The sequence below is a fragment of the Sinohyriopsis cumingii genome, chromosome 17 (genome assembly GCF_028554795.1).
Source record: "Sinohyriopsis cumingii isolate HCF-2022 chromosome 17, ASM2855479v2, whole genome shotgun sequence".
In the NCBI taxonomy this organism is placed as follows: Eukaryota; Metazoa; Mollusca; class Bivalvia; order Unionida; family Unionidae; genus Sinohyriopsis; species Sinohyriopsis cumingii.
Window position 1 is genome coordinate 77891177 of NC_142977.1, and position 21987 is coordinate 77913163.

At 37.9% G+C, this 21987-nt stretch overlaps 1 protein-coding gene across 2 annotated transcripts in view; it reads left to right on the forward strand.

Annotated features, from left to right (window-relative positions):
- Positions 1–21456, forward strand: part of LOC149779282 (hydroxyacylglutathione hydrolase, mitochondrial-like) — a 56642-nt gene extending 35186 nt beyond the window's left edge. For both annotated transcript variants that reach the window (XM_089939881.1, XM_089939882.1), the window contains exons 8-9: positions 18525–18604; positions 20922–21456. In XM_089939881.1, coding sequence (XP_089796007.1) covers positions 18525–18604; positions 20922–21009 — 168 coding nt within the window. In that variant the 3' untranslated portion in view covers positions 21010–21456. The remainder of the gene's footprint in view (positions 1–18524; positions 18605–20921) is intronic.
- The last annotated feature ends 531 nt before the right edge of the window (positions 21457–21987 follow it).

The following is a 21987-nucleotide window of genomic DNA, read 5'->3' on the forward strand; positions in this document are numbered from 1 at the left end:
GTGTATGTCCTCATCCCTCTATAGATGGTGAATCATGTAGAATATCTCCATTTTGCATGTCGGTGTATGATGTCATCATCCCTCTATAGATGGTGAATCATGTAGAATATCTCTATTTTGCATGTCGGTGTATGATGTCATCATCCCTCTATAGATAGTGATGTAGAATATCTCCATTTTGCATGTGGTGTATGATGTCATCATCCCTCTATAGATGGTGATGTAGAATATCTCCATTTTGCATGTCGGTGTATGATGTCATCATCCCTCTATAGATGGTGAATCATGTAGAATATCTCCATTTTGCATGTGGTGTATGATGTCATCATCCCTCTATAGATGGTGATGTAGAATATCTCCATTTTGCATGTCAGTGTATGATGTCATCATCCCTCTATAGATAGTGATGTAGAATATCTCCATTTTGCATGTCAGTGTATGTCATCATCCCTCTATAGATGGTGAATCATGTAGAATATCTCCATTTTGAATGTCGGTGTATGATGTCATCATCCCTCTATAGATGGTGAATCATGTAGAATATCTCCATTTTGCATGTCGGTGTATGATGTCATCATCCCTCTATAGATAGTGATGTAGAATATCTCCATTTTGCATGTGGTGTATGATGTCATCATCCCTCCATAGATGTTGATGTAGAATATCTCCATTTTGCATGTCGGTGTATGATGTCATCATCCCTCTATAGATGGTGAATCATGTAGAATATCTCCATTTTGCATGTCGGTGTATGATGTCATCATCCCTCTATAGATGGTGATGTAGAATATCTCCATTTTGCATGTCGGTGTATGATGTCATCATCCCTCTATAGATGGTGAATCATGTAGAATATCTCCATTTTGCATGTGGTGTATGATGTCATCATCCCTCTATAGATGGTAAATCATGTAGAATATCTCCATTTTGCATGTCGGTGTATGATGTCATCATCTCTCTATAGATGGTGAATCATGTAGAATATCTCCATTTTGCATGTCGGTGTATGATGTCATCATTCCTCTATAGATAGTGATGTAGAATATCTCCATTTTGCATGTGGTGTATGATGTCATCATCCCTCTATAGATGGTGATGTAGAATATCTCCATTTTGCATGTCGGTGTATGATGTCATCATCCCTCTATAGATAGTGATGTAGAATATCTCCATTTTGCATGTCGGTGTATGATGTCATCATCCCTCTATAGATGGTGATGTAGAATATCTCCATTTTGCATGTGGTGTATGATGTCATCATCCCTCTATAGATGGTGAATCATGTAGAATATCTCCATTTTGCATGTGGTGTATGATGTCATCATCCCTCTATAGATAGTGATGTAGAATATCTCCATTTTGCATGGCGGTGTATGATGTCATCATCCCTCTATAGATGGTGAATCATGTAGAATATCTCCATTTTGCATGTCAGTGTATGATGTCATCATCCCTCTATAGATGTTGATGTAGAATATCTCCATTTTGCATGTCGGTGTATGATGTCATCATCCCTCTATAGATGGTGAATCATGTAGAATATCTCCATTTTGCATGTGGTGTATGATGTCATCATCCCTCTATAGATAGTGATGTAGAATATCTCCATTTTGCATGGCGGTGTATGATGTCATCATCCCTCTATAGATGGTGAATCATGTAGAATATCTCCATTTTGCATGTCGGTGTATGATGTCATCATCCCTCTATAGATGGTAAATCATGTAGAATATCTCCATTTTGCATGTCAGTGTATGATGTCATCATCCCTCTATAGATGTTGATGTAGAATATCTCCATTTTGCATGTCGGTGTATGATGTCATCATATATCTGTAGACTTGGTGATGTAGAATATCTCCATTTTGCATGTCGGTGTATGATGTCATCATCCCTCTATAGATAGTGATGTAGAATATCTCCATTTTGCATGTGGTGTATGATGTCATCATCCCTCTATAGATGGTGATGTAGAATATTTCCATTTTGCATGTCGGTGTATGATGTCATCATCCCTCTATAGATGGTAAATCATGTAGAATATCTCCATTTTGCATGTCGGTGTATGATGTCATCATCCCTCTATAGATAGTGATGTAGAATATCTCCATTTTGCATGTCAGTGTATGTCATCATCCCTCTATAGATGGTGAATCATGTAGAATATCTCCATTTTGCATGTCGGTGTATGATGTCATCATCCCTCTATAGATGGTGAATCATGTAGAATATCTCCATTTTGCATGTCGGTGTATGATGTCATCATCCCTCTATAGATGGTGAATCATGTAGAATATCTCCATTTTGCATGTCGGTGTATGATGTCATCATCCCTCTATAGATGGTAAATCATGTAGAATATCTCCATTTTGCATGTCGGTGTATGATGTCATCATCCCTCTATAGATGTTGATGTAGAATATCTCCATTTTGCATGTCGGTGTATGATGTCATCATATATCTGTAGACTTGGTGATGTAGAATATCTCCATTTTGCATGTCGATGTATGATGTCATCATCTCTATAGATGGTGAATCATGTAGAATATCTCCATTTTGCATGTCGGTGTATGATGTCATCTTCCCTCTATAGATGGTGATGTAGAATATCTCCATTTTGCATGTCGGTGTATGATGTCATCATCCCTCTATAGATAGTGATGTAGAATATCTCCATTTTGCATGTCAGTGTATGTCATCATCCCTCTATAGATGGTGAATCATGTAGAATATCTCCATTTTGCATGTCGGTGTATGATGTCATCATCCCTCTATAGATGGTGAATCATGTAGAATATCTCTATTTTGCATGTCGGTGTATGATGTCATCATCCCTCTATAGATAGTGATGTAGAATATCTCCATTTTGCATGTGGTGTATGATGTCATCATCCCTCTATAGATGGTGATGTAGAATATCTCCATTTTGCATGTCGGTGTATGATCTCATCATCCCTCTATAGATGGTGAATCATGTAGAATATCTCCATTTTGCATGTGGTGTATGATGTCATCATCCCTCTATAGATGGTGATGTAGAATATCTCCATTTTGCATGTCGGTGTATGATGTCATCATCCCTCTATAGATAGGGATGTAGAATATCTCCATTTTGCATGTCAGTGTATGTCATCATCCCTCTATAGATGGTGAATCATGTAGAATATCTCCATTTTGCATGTCGGTGTATGATGTCATCATCCCTCTATAGATGGTGAATCATGTAGAATATCTCCATTTTGCATGTCGGCGTATGATGTCATCATCCCTCTATAGATAGTGATGTAGAATATCTCCATTTTGCATGTGGTGTATGATGTCATCATCCCTCTATAGATGTTGATGTAGAATATCTCCATTTTGCATGTCGGTGTATGATGTCATCATCCCTCTATAGATGATGAATCATGTAGAATATCTCCATTTTGCATGTCGGTGTATGATGGCATCATCCCTCTATAGATGGTGATGTAGAATATCTCCATTTTGCATGTCGGTGTATGATGTCATCATCCCTCTTTAGATGGTGAATCATGTAGAATATCTCCATTTTGCATGTGGTGTATGATGTCATCATCCCTCTATAGATGGTAAATCATGTAGAATATCTCCATTTTGCATGTCGGTGTATGATGTCATCATCCCTCTATAGATAGTGATGTAGAATATCTCCATTTTGCATGTCAGTGTATGTCATCATCCCTCTATAGATGGTGAATCATGTAGAATATCTCCATTTTGCATGTCGGTGTATGATGTCATCATCCCTCTATAGATGGTGAATCATGTAGAATATCTCTATTTTGCATGTCGGTGTATGATGTCATCATCCCTCTATAGATAGTGATGTAGAATATCTCCATTTTGCATGTGGTGTATGATGTCATCATCCCTCTATAGATGGTGATGTAGAATATCTCCATTTTGCATGTCGGTGTATGATGTCATCATCCCTCTATAGATGGTGAATCATGTAGAATATCTCCATTTTGCATGTGGTGTATGATGTCATCATCCCTCTATAGATGGTGATGTAGAATATCTCCATTTTGCATGTCATTGTATGATGTCATCATCCCTCTATAGATAGTGATGTAGAATATCTCCATTTTGCATGTCAGTGTATGTCATCATCCCTCTATAGATGGTGAATCATGTAGAATATCTCCATTTTGCATGTCGGTGTATGATGTCATCATCCCTCTATAGATGGTGAATCATGTAGAATATCTCTATTTTGCATGTCGGTGTATGATGTCATCATCCCTCTATAGATAGTGATGTAGAATATCTCCATTTTGCATGTGGTGTATGATGTCATCATCCCTCTATAGATGTTGATGTAGAATATCTCTATTTTGCATGTCGGTGTATGATGTCATCATATATCTGTAGACTTGGTGATGTAGAATATCTCCATTTTGCATGTCGATGTATGATGTCATCATCTCTATAGATGGTGAATCATGTAGAATATCTCCATTTTGCATGTCGGTGTATGATGTCATCTTCCCTCTATAGATGGTGATGTAGAATATCTCCATTTTGCATGTCGGTGTATGATGTCATCATCCCTCTATAGATAGTGATGTAGAATATCTCCATTTTGCATGTCAGTGTATGTCATCATCCCTCTATAGATGGTGAATCATGTAGAATATCTCCATTTTGCATGTCGGTGTATGATGTCATCATCCCTCTATAGATGGTGAATCATGTAGAATATCTCTATTTTGCATGTCGGTGTATGATGTCATCATCCCTCTATAGATAGTGATGTAGAATATCTCCATTTTGCATGTGGTGTATGATGTCATCATCCCTCTATAGATGGTGATGTAGAATATCTCCATTTTGCATGTCGGTGTATGATCTCATCATCCCTCTATAGATGGTGAATCATGTAGAATATCTCCATTTTGCATGTGGTGTATGATGTCATCATCCCTCTATAGATGGTGATGTAGAATATCTCCATTTTGCATGTCGGTGTATGATGTCATCATCCCTCTATAGATAGGGATGTAGAATATCTCCATTTTGCATGTCAGTGTATGTCATCATCCCTCTATAGATGGTGAATCATGTAGAATATCTCCATTTTGCATGTCGGTGTATGATGTCATCATCCCTCTATAGATGGTGAATCATGTAGAATATCTCCATTTTGCATGTCGGCGTATGATGTCATCATCCCTCTATAGATAGTGATGTAGAATATCTCCATTTTGCATGTGGTGTATGATGTCATCATCCCTCTATAGATGTTGATGTAGAATATCTCCATTTTGCATGTCGGTGTATGATGTCATCATCCCTCTATAGATGGTGAATCATGTAGAATATCTCCATTTTGCATGTCGGTGTATGATGGCATCATCCCTCTATAGATGGTGATGTAGAATATCTCCATTTTGCATGTCGGTGTATGATGTCATCATCCCTCTTTAGATGGTGAATCATGTAGAATATCTCCATTTTGCATGTGGTGTATGATGTCATCATCCCTCTGTAGATGGTAAATCATGTAGAATATCTCCATTTTGCATGTCGGTGTATGATGTCATCATCCCTCTATAGATAGTGATGTAGAATATCTCCATTTTGCATGTCAGTGTATGTCATCATCCCTCTATAGATGGTGAATCATGTAGAATATCTCCATTTTGCATGTCGGTGTATGATGTCATCATCCCTCTATAGATGGTGAATCATGTAGAATATCTCTATTTTGCATGTCGGTGTATGATGTCATCATCCCTCTATAGATAGTGATGTAGAATATCTCCATTTTGCATGTGGTGTATGATGTCATCATCCCTCTATAGATGGTGATGTAGAATATCTCCATTTTGCATGTCGGTGTATGATGTCATCATCCCTCTATAGATGGTGAATCATGTAGAATATCTCCATTTTGCATGTGGTGTATGATGTCATCATCCCTCTATAGATGGTGATGTAGAATATCTCCATTTTGCATGTCATTGTATGATGTCATCATCCCTCTATAGATAGTGATGTAGAATATCTCCATTTTGCATGTCAGTGTATGTCATCATCCCTCTATAGATGGTGAATCATGTAGAATATCTCCATTTTGCATGTCGGTGTATGATGTCATCATCCCTCTATAGATGGTGAATCATGTAGAATATCTCTATTTTGCATGTCGGTGTATGATGTCATCATCCCTCTATAGATAGTGATGTAGAATATCTCCATTTTGCATGTGGTGTATGATGTCATCATCCCTCTATAGATGTTGATGTAGAATATCTCCATTTTGCATGTCGGTGTATGATGTCATCATCCCTCTATAGATGGTGAATCATGTAGAATATCTCCATTTTGCATGTTGGTGTATGATGTCATCATCCCTCTATAGATGGTGATGTAGAATATCTCCATTTTGCATGTCGGTGTATGATGTCATCATCCCTCTATAGATGGTGAATCATGTAGAATATCTCCATTTTGCATGTGGTGTATGATGTCATCATCCCTCTTTAGATGGTAAATCATGTAGAATATCTCCATTTTGCATGTCGGTGTATGATGTCATCATCTCTCTATAGATGGTGAATCATGTAGAATATCTCCATTTTGCATGTCGGTGTATGATGTCATCATCCCTCTATAGATAGTGATGTAGAATATCTCCATTTTGCATGTCGGTGTATGATGTCATCATCCCTCTATAGATGGTGATGTAGAATATCTCCATTTTGCATGTGGTGTATGATGTCATCATCCCTCTATAGATGGTGATGTAGAATATCTCCATTTTGCATGGCGGTGTATGATGTCATCATCCCTCTATAGATGGTGAATCATGTAGAATATCTCCATTTTGCATGTCAGTGTATGATGTCATCATCCCTCTATAGATGTTGATGTAGAATATCTCCATTTTGCATGTCGGTGTATGATGTCATCATCCCTCTATAGATGGTGAATCATGTAGAATATCTCCATTTTGCATGTGGTGTATGATGTCATCATCCCTCTATAGATAGTGATGTAGAATATCTCCATTTTGCATGGCGGTGTATGATGTCATCATCCCTCTATAGATGGTGAATCATGTAGAATATCTCCATTTTGCATGTCGGTGTATGATGTCATCATCCCTCTATAGATGGTAAATCATGTAGAATATCTCCATTTTGCATGTCAGTGTATGACGTCATCATCCCTCTATAGATGTTGATGTAGAATATCTCCATTTTGCATGTCGGTGTATGATGTCATCATATATCTGTAGACTTGGTGATGTAGAATATCTCCATTTTGCATGTCGGTGTATGATGTCATCATCCCTCTATAGATAGTGATGTAGAATATCTCCATTTTGCATGTGGTGTATGATGTCATCATCCCTCTATAGATGGTGATGTAGAATATCTCCATTTTGCATGTCGGTGTATGATGTCATCATCCCTCTATAGATGGTAAATCATGTAGAATATCTCCATTTTGCATGTCGGTGTATGATGTCATCATCCCTCTATAGATAGTGATGTAGAATATCTCCATTTTGCATGTCAGTGTATGTCATCATCCCTCTATAGATGGTGAATCATGTAGAATATCTCCATTTTGCATGTCGGTGTATGATGTCATCATCCCTCTATAGATGGTGAATCATGTAGAATATCTCCATTTTGCATGTCGGTGTATGATGTCATCATCCCTCTATAGATGGTGAATCATGTAGAACATCTCCATTTTGCATGTGGTGTATGATGTCATCATCCCTCTATAGATAGTGATGTAGAATATCTCCATTTTGCATGGCGGTGTATGATGTCATCATCCCTCTATAGATGGTGAATCATGTAGAATATCTCCATTTTGCATGTCGGTGTATGATGTCATCATCCCTCTATAGATGGTAAATCATGTAGAATATCTCCATTTTGCATGTCAGTGTATGATGTCATCATCCCTCTATAGATGTTGATGTAGAATATCTCCATTTTGCATGTCGGTGTATGATGTCATCATATATCTGTAGACTTGGTGATGTAGAATATCTCCATTTTGCATGTCGGTGTATGATGTCATCATCCCTCTATAGATAGTGATGTAGAATATCTCCATTTTGCATGTGGTGTATGATGTCATCATCCCTCTATAGATGGTGATGTAGAATATCTCCATTTTGCATGTCGGTGTATGATGTCATCATCCCTCTATAGATGGTAAATCATGTAGAATATCTCCATTTTGCATGTCGGTGTATGATGTCATCATCCCTCTATAGATAGTGATGTAGAATATCTCCATTTTGCATGTCAGTGTATGTCATCATCCCTCTATAGATGGTGAATCATGTAGAATATCTCCATTTTGCATGTCGGTGTATGATGTCATCATCCCTCTATAGATGGTGAATCATGTAGAATATCTCCATTTTGCATGTCGGTGTATGATGTCATCATCCCTCTATAGATGGTGAATCATGTAGAATATCTCCATTTTCATGTCGGTGTATGATGTCATCATCCCTCTATAGATGGTAAATCATGTAGAATATCTCCATTTTGCATGTCGGTGTATGATGTCATCATCCCTCTATAGATGTTGATGTAGAATATCTCCATTTTGCATGTCGGTGTATGATGTCATCATATATCTGTAGACTTGGTGATGTAGAATATCTCCATTTTGCATGTCGATGTATGATGTCATCATCTCTATAGATGGTGAATCATGTAGAATATCTCCATTTTGCATGTCGGTGTATGATGTCATCTTCCCTCTATAGATGGTGATGTAGAATATCTCCATTTTGCATGTCGGTGTATGATGTCATCATCCCTCTATAGATAGTGATGTAGAATATCTCCATTTTGCATGTCAGTGTATGTCATCATCCCTCTATAGATGGTGAATCATGTAGAATATCTCCATTTTGCATGTCGGTGTATGATGTCATCATCCCTCTATAGATGGTGAATCATGTAGAATATCTCTATTTTGCATGTCGGTGTATGATGTCATCATCCCTCTATAGATAGTGATGTAGAATATCTCCATTTTGCATGTGGTGTATGATGTCATCATCCCTCTATAGATGGTGATGTAGAATATCTCCATTTTGCATGTCGGTGTATGATGTCATCATCCCTCTATAGATGGTGAATCATGTAGAATATCTCCATTTTGCATGTGGTGTATGATGTCATCATCCCTCTATAGATGGTGATGTAGAATATCTCCATTTTGCATGTCGGTGTATGATGTCATCATCCCTCTATAGATAGTGATGTAGAATATCTCCATTTTGCATGTCAGTGTATGTCATCATCCCTCTATAGATGGTGAATCATGTAGAATATCTCCATTTTGCATGTCGGTGTATGATGTCATCATCCCTCTATAGATGGTGAATCATGTAGAATATCTCCATTTTGCATGTCGGCGTATGATGTCATCATCCCTCTATAGATAGTGATGTAGAATATCTCCATTTTGCATCTGGTGTATGATGTCATCATCCCTCTATAGATGTTGATGTAGAATATCTCCATTTTGCATGTCGGTGTATGATGTCATCATCCCTCTATAGATGGTGAATCATGTAGAATATCTCCATTTTGCATGTCGGTGTATGATGGCATCATCCCTCTATAGATGGTGATGTAGAATATCTCCATTTTGCATGTCGGTGTATGATGTCATCATCCCTCTATAGATGGTGAATCATGTAGAATATCTCCATTTTGCATGTGGTGTATGATGTCATCATCCCTCTCTAGATGGTAAATCATGTAGAATATCTCCATTTTGCATGTCGGTGTATGATGTCATCATCCCTCTATAGATAGTGATGTAGAATATCTCCATTTTGCATGTCAGTGTATGTCATCATCCCTCTATAGATGGTGAATCATGTAGAATATCTCCATTTTGCATGTCGGTGTATGATGTCATCATCCCTCTATAGATGGTGAATCATGTAGAATATCTCCATTTTGCATGTCGGTGTATGATGTCATCATCCCTCTATAGATGGTGAATCATGTAGAATATCTCCATTTTGCATGTCGGTGTATGATGTCATCATCCCTCTATAGATGGTAAATCATGTAGAATATCTCCATTTTGCATGTCGGTGTATGATGTCATCATCCCTCTATAGATGTTGATGTAGAATATCTCCATTTTGCATGTCGGTGTATGATGTCATCATATATCTATAGACTTGGTGATGTAGAATATCTCCATTTTGCATGTCGGTGTATGATGTCATCATCCCTCTATAGATGGTGAATCATGTAGAATATCTCCATTTTGCATGTCGGTGTATGATGTCATCATCCCTCTATAGATAGTGATGTAGAATATCTCCATTTTGCATGTCAGTGTATGTCATCATCCCTCTATAGATGGTGTATCATGTAGAATATCTCCATTTTGCATGTCGGTGTATGATGTCATCATCCCTCTATAGATGGTGAATCATGTAGAATATCTCCATTTTGCATGTCGGTGTATGATGTCATCATCCCTCTATAGATGGTGAATCATGTAGAATATCTCCATTTTGCATGTCGGTGTATGATGTCATCATCCCTCTATAGATGGTAAATCATGTAGAATATCTCCATTTTGCATGTCGGTGTATGATGTCATCATCCCTCTATAGATGGTAAATCATGTAGAATATCTCCATTTTGCATGTCGGTGTATGATGTCATCATCCCTCTATAGATGGTGAATCATGTAGAATATCTCCATTTTGCATGTGGTGTATGATGTCATCATCCCTCTATAGATGGTGAATCATGTAGAATATCTCCATTTTGCATGTGGTGTATGATGTCATCATCCCTCTATAGATAGTGATGTAGAATATCTCCATTTTGCATGTCGGTGTATGATGTCATCATATATCTGTAGACTTGGTGATGTAGAATATCTCCATTTTGCATGTGGTGTATGATGTCATCATCCCTCTATAGATGGTAAATCATGTAGAATATCTCCATTTTGCATGTCAGTGTATGATGTCATCATCCCTCTATAGATGTTGATGTAGAATATCTCCATTTTGCATGTCGTGTATTATGTCCTCATCCCTCTATAGATGGTGATGTAGAATATCTCCATTTTGCATGTCGGTGTATGATGTCATCATATATCTGTAGACTTGGTGATGTAGAATATCTCCATTTTGCATGTCGGTGTATGATGTCATCATCCCTCTATAGATGGTAAATCATGTAGAATATCTCCATTTTGCATGTCAGTGTATGATGTCATCATCCCTCTATAGATGTTGATGTAGAATATCTCCATTTTGCATGTGGTGTATGATGTCATCATCCCTCTATAGATGGTGATGTAGAATATCTCCATTTTGCATGTCGGTGTATGATGTCATCATATATCTGTAGACTTGGTGATGTAGAATATCTCCATTTTGCATGTCGGTGTATGATGTCATCATCCCTCTATAGATGGTGATGTAGAATATCTCCATTTTGCATGTGGTGTATGATGTCATCATCCCTCTATAGATGGTAAATCATGTAGAATATCTCCATTTTGCATGTCAGTGTATGATGTCATCATCCCTCTATAGATGGTGATGTAGAATATCTCCATTTTGCATGTGGTGTATGATGTCATCATCCCTCTATAGATGGTGATGTAGAATATCTCCATTTTGCATGTCGGTGTATGATGTCATCATATATCTGTAGACTTGGTGATGTAGAATATCTCCATTTTGCATGTGGTGTATGATGTCATCATATATCTGTAGACTTGGTGATGTAGAATATCTCCATTTTGCATGTGGTGTATGATGTCATCATCCCTCTATAGATAGTGATGTAGAATATCTCCATTTTGCATGTGGTGTATGATGTCATCATCCCTCTATAGATGGGAATCATGTAGAATATCTCCATTTTGCATGTCAGTGTATGATGTCATCATCCCTCTATAGATGGTGATGTAGAATATCTCCATTTTGCATGTGGTGTATGATGTCATCATCCCTCTATAGATAGTGATGTAGAATATCTCCATTTTGCATGTCGGTGTATGATGTCATCATCCCTCTATAGATGGTGAATCATGTAGAATATCTCCATTTTGCATGTCGGTGTATGATGTCATCATCCCTCTATAGATGGTAAATCATGTAGAATATCTCCATTTTGCATGTCAGTGTATGATGTCATCATCCCTCTATAGATGTTGATGTAGAATATCTCCATTTTGCATGTCGGTGTATGATGTCATCATCCCTCTATAGATGGTGATGTAGAATATCTCCATTTTGCATGTCGGTGTATGATGTCATCATCCCTCTATAGATGGTGAATCATGTAGAATATCTCCATTTTGCATGTCAGTGTATGATGTCATCATCCCTCTATAGATGTTGATGTAGAATATCTCCATTTTGCATGTCGGTGTATGATGTCATCATATATCTGTAGACTTGGTGATGTAGAATATCTCCATTTTGCATGTCGGTGTATGATGTCATCATATATCTCTAGACTTGGTGATGTAGACTATCTCCATTTTGCATGTCGGTGTATGATGTCATCATCCCTCTATAGATGGTAAATCATGTAGAATATCTCCATTTTGCATGTCGGTGTATGATGTCATCATCCCTCTATAGATGGTGATGTAGAATATCTCCATTTTGCATGTGGTGTATGATGTCATCATCCCTCTATAGATGGTAAATCATGTAGAATATCTCCATTTTGCATGTCGGTGTATGATGTCATCATCCCTCTATAGATGTTGATGTAGAATATCTCCATTTTGCATGTCGGTGTATGATGTCATCATATATCTGTAGACTTGGTGGTGTAGAATATCTCCATTTTGCATGTCGGTGTATGATGTCATCATCCCTCTATAGATAGTGATGTAGAATATCTCCATTTTGCATGTCGGTGTATGATGTCATCATCCCTCTATAGATGGTGAATCATGTAGAATATCTCCATTTTGCATGTCGGTGTATGATGTCATCATCCCTCTATAGATGGTGATGTAGACTATCTCCATTTTGCATGTCGGTGTATGATGTCATCATCCCTCTGTAGATGGTAAATCATGTAGAATATCTCCATTTTGCATGTCGGTGTATGATGTCATCATCCCTCTATAGATAGTGATGTAGAATATCTCCATTTTGCATGTCGGTGTATGATGTCATCATCCCTCTATAGATGGTGAATCATGTAGAATATCTCCATTTTGCATGTCGGTGTATGATGTCATCATCCCTCTATAGATGGTAAATCATGTAGAATATCTCCATTTTGCATGTCAGTGTATGATGTCATCATCCCTCTATAGATGTTGATGTAGAATATCTCCATTTTGCATGTCGGTGTATGATGTCATCATATCTCTGTAGACTTGGTGATGTAGAATATCTCCATTTTGCATGTCAGTGTATGATGTCATCATCCCTCTGTGTACCTAGTGATGTAGAATGTTTCCGTTTTGCAGGACAGTGTATACTATCATTCTCATGTGGACTTGGTGATGTAGAATATCTTCAGTGTATATCATCACCCTGTGAACTTGGTGATGTAGATTTTCTCCTTCGAATACCATTACATTAGGAACATTAGCCTGCTACCTTGTATATCCTAGCACTACTAAAAGACAAAAATCATCTTTTCCTGTCTATTTGCAATGGACAAGACAAATTTGTGTTCTGTTGAATTATTCAACATTCCTTTTGGATCTTTTGTGTAGATTAATTATTCTGCTTCAGGTTATATACTTTCTGTTTTCAATTTCTGCCAAATTTGGGTGATTTTGTCACCTTTATGGTCTTTGTCCTTTCATTCCCACATCACACCACGCTATCATTGACCTCTGCAAGGTCATTACAAGTTAGCGCATATTGGACTTTTCTGCTTGCTCCATTTGTAACAGATGCTGCATTGATAATTTTTCTTTGTTTTTCCCTTCTTGTGTAGTTTCAGTAGAACGGTCACTTGAAATGTATAAATTCAAAGCATAGTCAGTATGTCTATAAGTTTCGATTGTGTAATTGACTTTCCTACAATAGTAATGGAGAATATTTTTATATTAGCGAGTTAGAAACTTGATGAATTACTAATTTGTGCTTTGCTTTCTCTTCTTAAATCATTTTAGCTGAATGTCATTTAAATGCTATTTATGCAACTTAAGAGCTTGGAAATCTACCTTGACTCTTCTTTTGTTTATATTAAGTATTCACCATCTATGATAAGCAGATTCTGTAATACTTGGTCAGAGGAAGTCTGGGCTACCATATTAACTAGTTAGTCACATACTGATTTGCTAATCAATAAAAAAAATTCTCTTCTTGTGTTGTTCCAGGAGAAATGTTTACTAAATGCATGAAATGGATGTTCATTTGGCATTGTAGGGAAGGAAAGATGGAATTAGTCATGGAAGACAACACAATTGATTGTTGGCAATACTGACTTATTAGGGAATATTCCCCAGATTTAGGCAACTCAGTGGGCATAAGTTCCACCGCATGTCCAAGCATGGCCTTTGGGTCTTAAGTCAGGGTGCTTGGAGTACATTCCGAATCCATTGCATCCATGTCTTTATACCCAGGTTCCGTAGAGATCATTGAAAATCCATGAAAAATGAATTGTTCCTTCAAGGCCTGGAAAACACCTTGAAAATTCAAAATATTGTCTGAGTATATTGAAATGCCTTGATTTTCTTGAAACCAAAGGAATTAATAAATAGTTTTTGTTTTACAGAATTAAATAAAAAGAAAAGGAAAGAAAAAAGCCAACAAAAAATCAATCTCTTGCTAAGTTTGTGCCGGAACGAAATTTTTCCACAACTGGCCATGCACAGTTGTACGTTGCGAACTTCCAGTTGTACAAAGCCAAGACGTAGCAGTGGTTTAAATATGAATCATTTGCTTTGACATGGCTGGCTGCCGATTCCAACTTTGGTGGCTAGATGAAGAAAAATGAAAAGTTTGGATTATGAGATCTTTCTTGGAGAGCTTTGCAAAATGCAAATTATGCCAGAAGGATATTGAGTTGCATGCAGTGGAAGAGAGTGCTCCGCAATCACATGCAGCTGGGAAAAAAATCAAGCTCTTGTAATGGTGCTTAATACAGGCAAAACAAGAAGCCTTCAGCATGAAATCATTTTTGACAAAAGAGGTATGCCTGTGACCACAGCGATTCAAGTTTTAAAATAGAAAATGTATATAGTCTTATGAAATTAGTTCAGTCTGGTTGTATTTTGGGATTGAGTGGAAATAGGACAGACTATAATTGCAATGAACACAATAAATCTAAAAATATAGAATACAGCTAAGCTGAGAGAATTATTTTTAAATAAGCAATAATATAATAAATATCTTTACTTTTTTTGTTTATGGGGATGGGTGAAGAAGAAAGAAAGGTACTGAAAAAGACATTGAGACAATGAAAGTTGCTGCTGATAACTATGCATTGAAAGCAAAGATCCATAGGAAAATTTTCTTTATCATGACATCAAAATAATTTAAGGAAAAATGAAAAGGACAAAATCACTGAACTTGGAGCTCTCAAAAACAGCTTGATGACAAGCTACAAGAACTGATCCAATAAATAATAAAACCGTACCATTGCCAACTGTCCAGCCATCCAGCTGTTCCAACATGTGGACCTTTTAGTTGAATCTGTGCAGCCACATATGATTTATGGGGATCTTAGTGACAGATCCATCTGTCTAAATGTACTGTCGGCAACATACCCTTACTTTGATGGAGATTTGAATGAGAAATCTGTCTGTCCTTGGAGCCGCCAATACCAGTGATAGCTGGACCATATTCTTTACCGCCAGCTTCATGGCAAACCATTCACTATGCAAACTAGCTGGCAGTTCTGAACTTCCATATGTTTACTGCTTAGTCCACAAACTAGTGTTGTTTATGTAGGGATGAAATTGAGTCTCCATGCCACCTAGTATGTACTCTCCAGTGCATCGTTTAGACCCAGATTGGATCTCATGACACAGTGATTACATGGAATCTCCTAAAAGTCAACCATCCTTCACATATTCAGATCCAGCCTTAAATGGACTGAAATTTAACTTTCAAGCTGCCTTCAACGACATTTATAGGGTTTTGGCTGCTTCTGAATGCCCCCTACCCCCTACTACTATTACTCTAAAGAATCAGTCGATCTTGATGAGGAGGAAGAGACGGTATCCTTCTTGTTCTTTCTCCAATCAGATAGACTTTAGGTGACAGATGCCTTCAGTACTGATTTCCCGACACTATTCATATGTCCATTTTTCTGTTGTATAAGGTGGACAAATGTGCTTCTTGCCGATCAGACTGGTTTGGTATGTCATTGCACCATCTTCAGTGTTAGATTTGGCCCCATTGGCAAGTTTCAGATTGGGAGCTGACGGCCAGGATTGACCAGGGCTGCTCACCATACTATGGCCACTTCTCTGATGGGTTGGGCCAATTTACACATGATATGGCATGTCACATGTATGTGATCCACGTTGCTCAAACCTCATCATACCCTCCTTTTCCAGATGACCCTGTCTGGGTCACCATTACTTTTGGAGAAAGAATAGTGGAAGATTGGTGGCAGGCAGCTCAGGAACTGTGCCTTCACCTCACTGCCCAAACCCACACAGGTGTCTGAAACCACTCGGCCCATGCCAGTGTGAAGGGATGTTAAACAGCCTCAGGACAGGGGATCTTCCCAGTTGCTGTGCACCATTATCAATCCCTAGGAAGCTAAAGTTACTATCATACAAGACATGTATCCTGATAGCTTAGCTTCCACATGCAGGGTAAGCGAGTTGCATGCCCTTTCTGTCAACCCAGACTCTCTACAGTTCCAGTTGGAGGGTTTGATGGTTCTCTGGATACAACCAGGCCTATTAGGCAAAATTGGTTACAGTCCGTTGGTCACCAAAGAGTTGTCACTTGCTCACTCTCTTCCATTGTCAGGTCAAGAAAAACAGCCATGCAAGATCCAGTTTGCAATTTCAGACACTACTTGAAACGCACAGAGACAAGTCATGCCACAAGTAAATGCCTCTTCCTTCTGGTGATAGCTGGGACAACGGTTATCACCTCTAAAGCCTTTGCTTTGTGGCTAAAGTGGGTTGTTTATTCTGTGTACTCAGATGTCTCACCAGATCAGAGTCGCCTTACAAAGATTATGGCTCAGAAGGGTCAGGCCATATCTGCAAGCCTCACGTTTGAACATAACATTTCAATCCAAGTTATAATAGAAGTAGTTGACTGTCATGCAGAGTCAACTTTCTGGAGTTCATATATACAGAGGAAAAACTTACATCTGGTTGGTCTGGTGCTGGCAGCACATACAGCCACCAGACACAATTAGATCAATCAATACAGCCTGTTAGCTTTGCTCGATTCACTAGTGAAATTTTATAGGCAAGAAGATTTCAATCTTCTTCTTAACCATATGCTATGCTGCTTTTGTAATTAGGAGAACGGGTTATCATTCACATGGGGAATTCAGCTGTTTTTCCATAGAAGGATATCTGAGGTAGAGGTTGGATGCACAGCATCACCTCTTCATGTAATTCTCCTAACATAATGTGATTCAGAAACATATTCAAAGGAGAATGTGTGTGTCTATGATTTGGATTTTTAACTTATTTTTTACAATTTTTCAGTCATATCGCTATGATGTCTGCAGTGTGACAGTTTATAGTGATGTCTAGCACTGAGCATCTTGCTGCAGACATGTAGCCTGATGTTCCACCCAGTCACATTATCCTGACACCAGGCCGACCAGTCCTAACACTAACCTCTTAATGCTGAGTGCCAAGCGAGGCAGCTGTTAGTACCATTTTTATTAGTCTTTGGTATGACTAGGCCGGGATTTGAACACGCAACCTCTATTCAAAGGAAAAAAGCAGATTTTTAAGTAAATTGTTTCTTCAAAAATATTTACTGAATCACATTACTTAAAATCCCTCCCAACCACCCTGCCATGTGAGCATCTTTGTATCTTGCTTAGCTAAAAGCAAGCAATACCTGGCGGTGCCAGCTAGAGGTAATGGATAGAGTTGCCTTTTTTCCTATTGAAATAGACAGGAAAGAGCAATTTTCATTTCTTTGTAGGGCAGTATTCATGAGGTAGCAGGCTAATATTCCTAACACGATGGGATTGGGTAAGTATTCTTGAAGAGTAGCAGGCTAATATTCCTAACACGATGGGATTGGGTAAGTATTCTTGAAGAGTAGCAGGCTAATATTCCTAACACGATGGGATTGGGTAAGTATTCTTGAAGAGTAGCAGGCTAATATTCCTAACACAATGGGATTGGGTAAGTATTCTTGAAGAGTAGCAGGCTAATATTCCTAACGTAATGTGATTGGGTAAGTATTCTTGAAGAATCAAAATTTAATTACAAATTTGCTTTTTTCATTCACATCTTTAACATTTGTTGACTTCTTCGACAAATGGAGACCAAAAAGGATAAAAGAAAATCATCAGTTAATTTTCATTAATCTTTCAGAGTCAAAGGGATAAAGGCCTACCAACAATTCCCTCTGTAATATCAGAGGAGTTGGAGTTCAACCCATTTATGAGAGTTGGGTGAGTATTATACTGATGCTGGTTAAAAACATCTCTTTCATTATCTTGTGAAAGTAACTATGTCTGACAGACCTCATCATAGTAACAATGTCTCACATATCACATGAGAGTAACAATGATTCACTGTCTCAAGAGAGTAACAAAGTCTCACTGCCTCATGAGAGTAACAGTGTCTCACTGCCTCATGTGAGTAATGTGTGTTACTCTCTCATGAGAGTAGCAGTCTCCATCTCATGAGAGCAACAATGTCTTGTAATCTCATGAGATTAATAGTGTCATATTATCTCATGAGAGTTACAATGTCTAGAACCTCCGCTTTAGAACTCATTTGGTAAGCAAAAAACATCTCATAAAGTTAAGTATTAGTTGATACTGTGTGTGTGTGTGTGTGTATGTGTGTGTGAAAAGAGAGATACACACACATGCATTCAGTATATTCTGATGTTAAAACTGTAATCATATGTTTATGTGGCTTGGTAAATATAAATATGGTAATTATTTCTGTTATAAAAGCCTTTAACACTTATCTCTGAACCCACACCTATTGACATTCATCAGTTCAATGTAGTAGCATATTTGCCATTTGCAAACTTGTGCTCATTATCATGAGGGTCAGAGAGCTTCATAATTACATGCATATACTGATGCACACTGAGTCTTTCCCAGGTTAATTGTTGTAGCTGATAATGGAGGTAGGACACCTTTATTTTGCACATACGTTAGATATGTTGGATGGTGAAAAAAGAAGCTGGTGAGGATGACATATAAACCAGAATAAGTAAAGAATCAAATAATTGGGGAAAAAAGACTTCATTGTTGGTGCAACAGCTTGGCAAGCAATCAAGATTTGGTAAACTGAGGGAGCACTTTATTCATCATCATCATCATCATCATCAGTCCCATAGTCTGGAAGACCGTTGGGGCACCGTACAAGACCTAACAACCAGCTTCATCCATTCCTCTCGATTTTTCTCAGTGAATGGCTCAGTGTCAAACCTGTCCACTGTCGAATGTTATCTTCCCACCTCTTTCTTTGCCTGCCTCTCTTTCTTCTTCCTTATACAGTGCCTTGTAGGATTGTCTTGGCAAGTCTTGATGATCATGAGACATGCCCATACCACTGCAGTTTCCATTTTCTCACTATGATCAGGAGGTCATTGTGCTTGTCTTATCCTTTGCCATATTTTTTCATTGGTGACATGGTCTTTGTATGTGATGCCGAGGATCTTTCGGAAACATCTCATCTCTGTGGCCTGTATCCTTTTCTCCAAGTCTGTTGTTATGGTCCATGATTTGCATGCATAGTGAAATATGGAGACCACCAGTGAGTGCATCAGTCTGACTTTTGAGCTGAGTGCGATGTTCTTGTCCTTACAGATAGGCTTCAGTTTTGTCGGTACTACTGTTGTCTGTGCAGTCCTGGAGAGTATTTCAGGCTTCAGTCCTTCACCTGTTACAGTTGCCCCCAAATACTTGAAGCTGTGGACTGTTTCTAGCTTTGTACCTTGGACCCTGATATCAGTGCTGATGCCCTTGATGTTGTTGGTCATCATTTTGGTCTTTTCTGCACTAATTTCCATGCTTTAGGCTTCAGAGGTTTTGTCAAGGCTCTCTACTAAGTTAGCTAATTCTTGCTCATTTCCTGCTAGTTCACCAATATCATCAGCAAAATGTAAGCTGGTGATTGTTCTGCCTGCTGTGCTGACTGTCCCTGTATGCTTATCGAGCACGTCTGCCATGATTCTCTCCAGAAAGATGTTGAACAGTGTCGGAGAGAGCAGACGGCCTTGTCTGACTACGACTGTCATTCTGAAGCAGTCCCCTATGTTGCCATTGAAGTATACTGCACTGGTGGCCACCAGTGTACTTTATTCAAGCAAATCTAAAAACAATTGATGGATATATACAGCAGTCTTTCTTTGTATGATATACAGTTTACATATGTATTAATATATGTGTCTAATATTATTTTTAAAATAATAATACCACATGAACCACTAAGCACCCATACCTCCAAGTTTATCTAAAAATGAGCCTTTTTGGAGCCATATTGTTCAATTCTTAAAACTTTAAAGCACCCTTCTCTGAGACAGCACCCTTGCATAAACAAGTTTATACTATGAAACATGATGCTTGTCTGGCAGCTATGGTTATCAATACCTGGGACCTTTCTAAAACTAAATGCAAAAAAGGTGTCACCATTAATTGCTAGGTGAAACCCATCTCTAGAATTTCATGGAATTCTTCTATTATATTTTACATTTTAATTCATTCTTGTATTGATTCACTCCTTCATCCATGCATTCTTTCATTACAGAGATCCTGCAGTCCAATCTCATGCTAAGTCTACAGATCCTATAAAAGTGATGGGCTTCCTCAGGGAAGAGAAGAACAGTTTTTCATAACATTAGTATCAGCTTCAGTCACTGCATAAAATTTATACAGAGTATCAATTAATTATTCAAATATGTAGGAAGTCATTGATTTTCTTCCAGTTAACTGATTGTTTACATAAATGATGTACAGAAAGAAATGTTGATGCAGACATAATATATATTTTTGTCCAAATCTGAGAAAAGTTCTTGTAATTTACATATGGAATGTATGCTTTGTAATTGTATTCTCTGCATATAATTAGAAATAATTAAAGGAAGCTTTCAACTGTTACTGATGTTAAGATGACGCTTTTTGCAATATATGTAATTCTCATTCTAATTCAATCAATGGGGACAATTGTGTTGACATTCAAGAACTTAGTACATTAGAATTCTGTGTGCCTGTAATTAACATTAATTTAGCAAAGCTCTGGATTTAAGAAGGATTTCACATAATAATAAATTGGTTTCTTTGTAGCTGTTTTGTTTCCAATAATTCTGTTCATGATCGACAAATATTATTTCTCTCATAGGCATCATTTTAAATGGGGGCCCCGAGTGGCCAAGTGGTCTAAAGCACTCTCCGTTATGGATCACTGCCATCTCACCTCTGTCTGCATGGGTTCAAGTCTAGGATTCGGCCAATGTGGGTATGTGAGAAAGCTTGCCAGTAGCTTCTCATGGGTCAGTGGTTCTTTCCGGGGTAATACCAGGTTCTTCCTCCACGATTAATACTGGCCACCATGCATAGCCTATCATGTGCTGAAAAATGGCGTTAAACCCCACAACAACAACAATAACAATCATTTTAAGGGAGCACTCACCAGATAATATGTACTTTTGAGAGAGTGACGTATGTAAGGTGAAGTAGTTCGCATTTAAAACATGCACAGTGGAGAGAATGTTGGCATACCTCTATGCTACATTAATGTAATGTGGATGATATTTCTTTTGGATATTGTACTTTTGGAAATTTTACATGATTTAAGCACACTGCTAACTAAAATG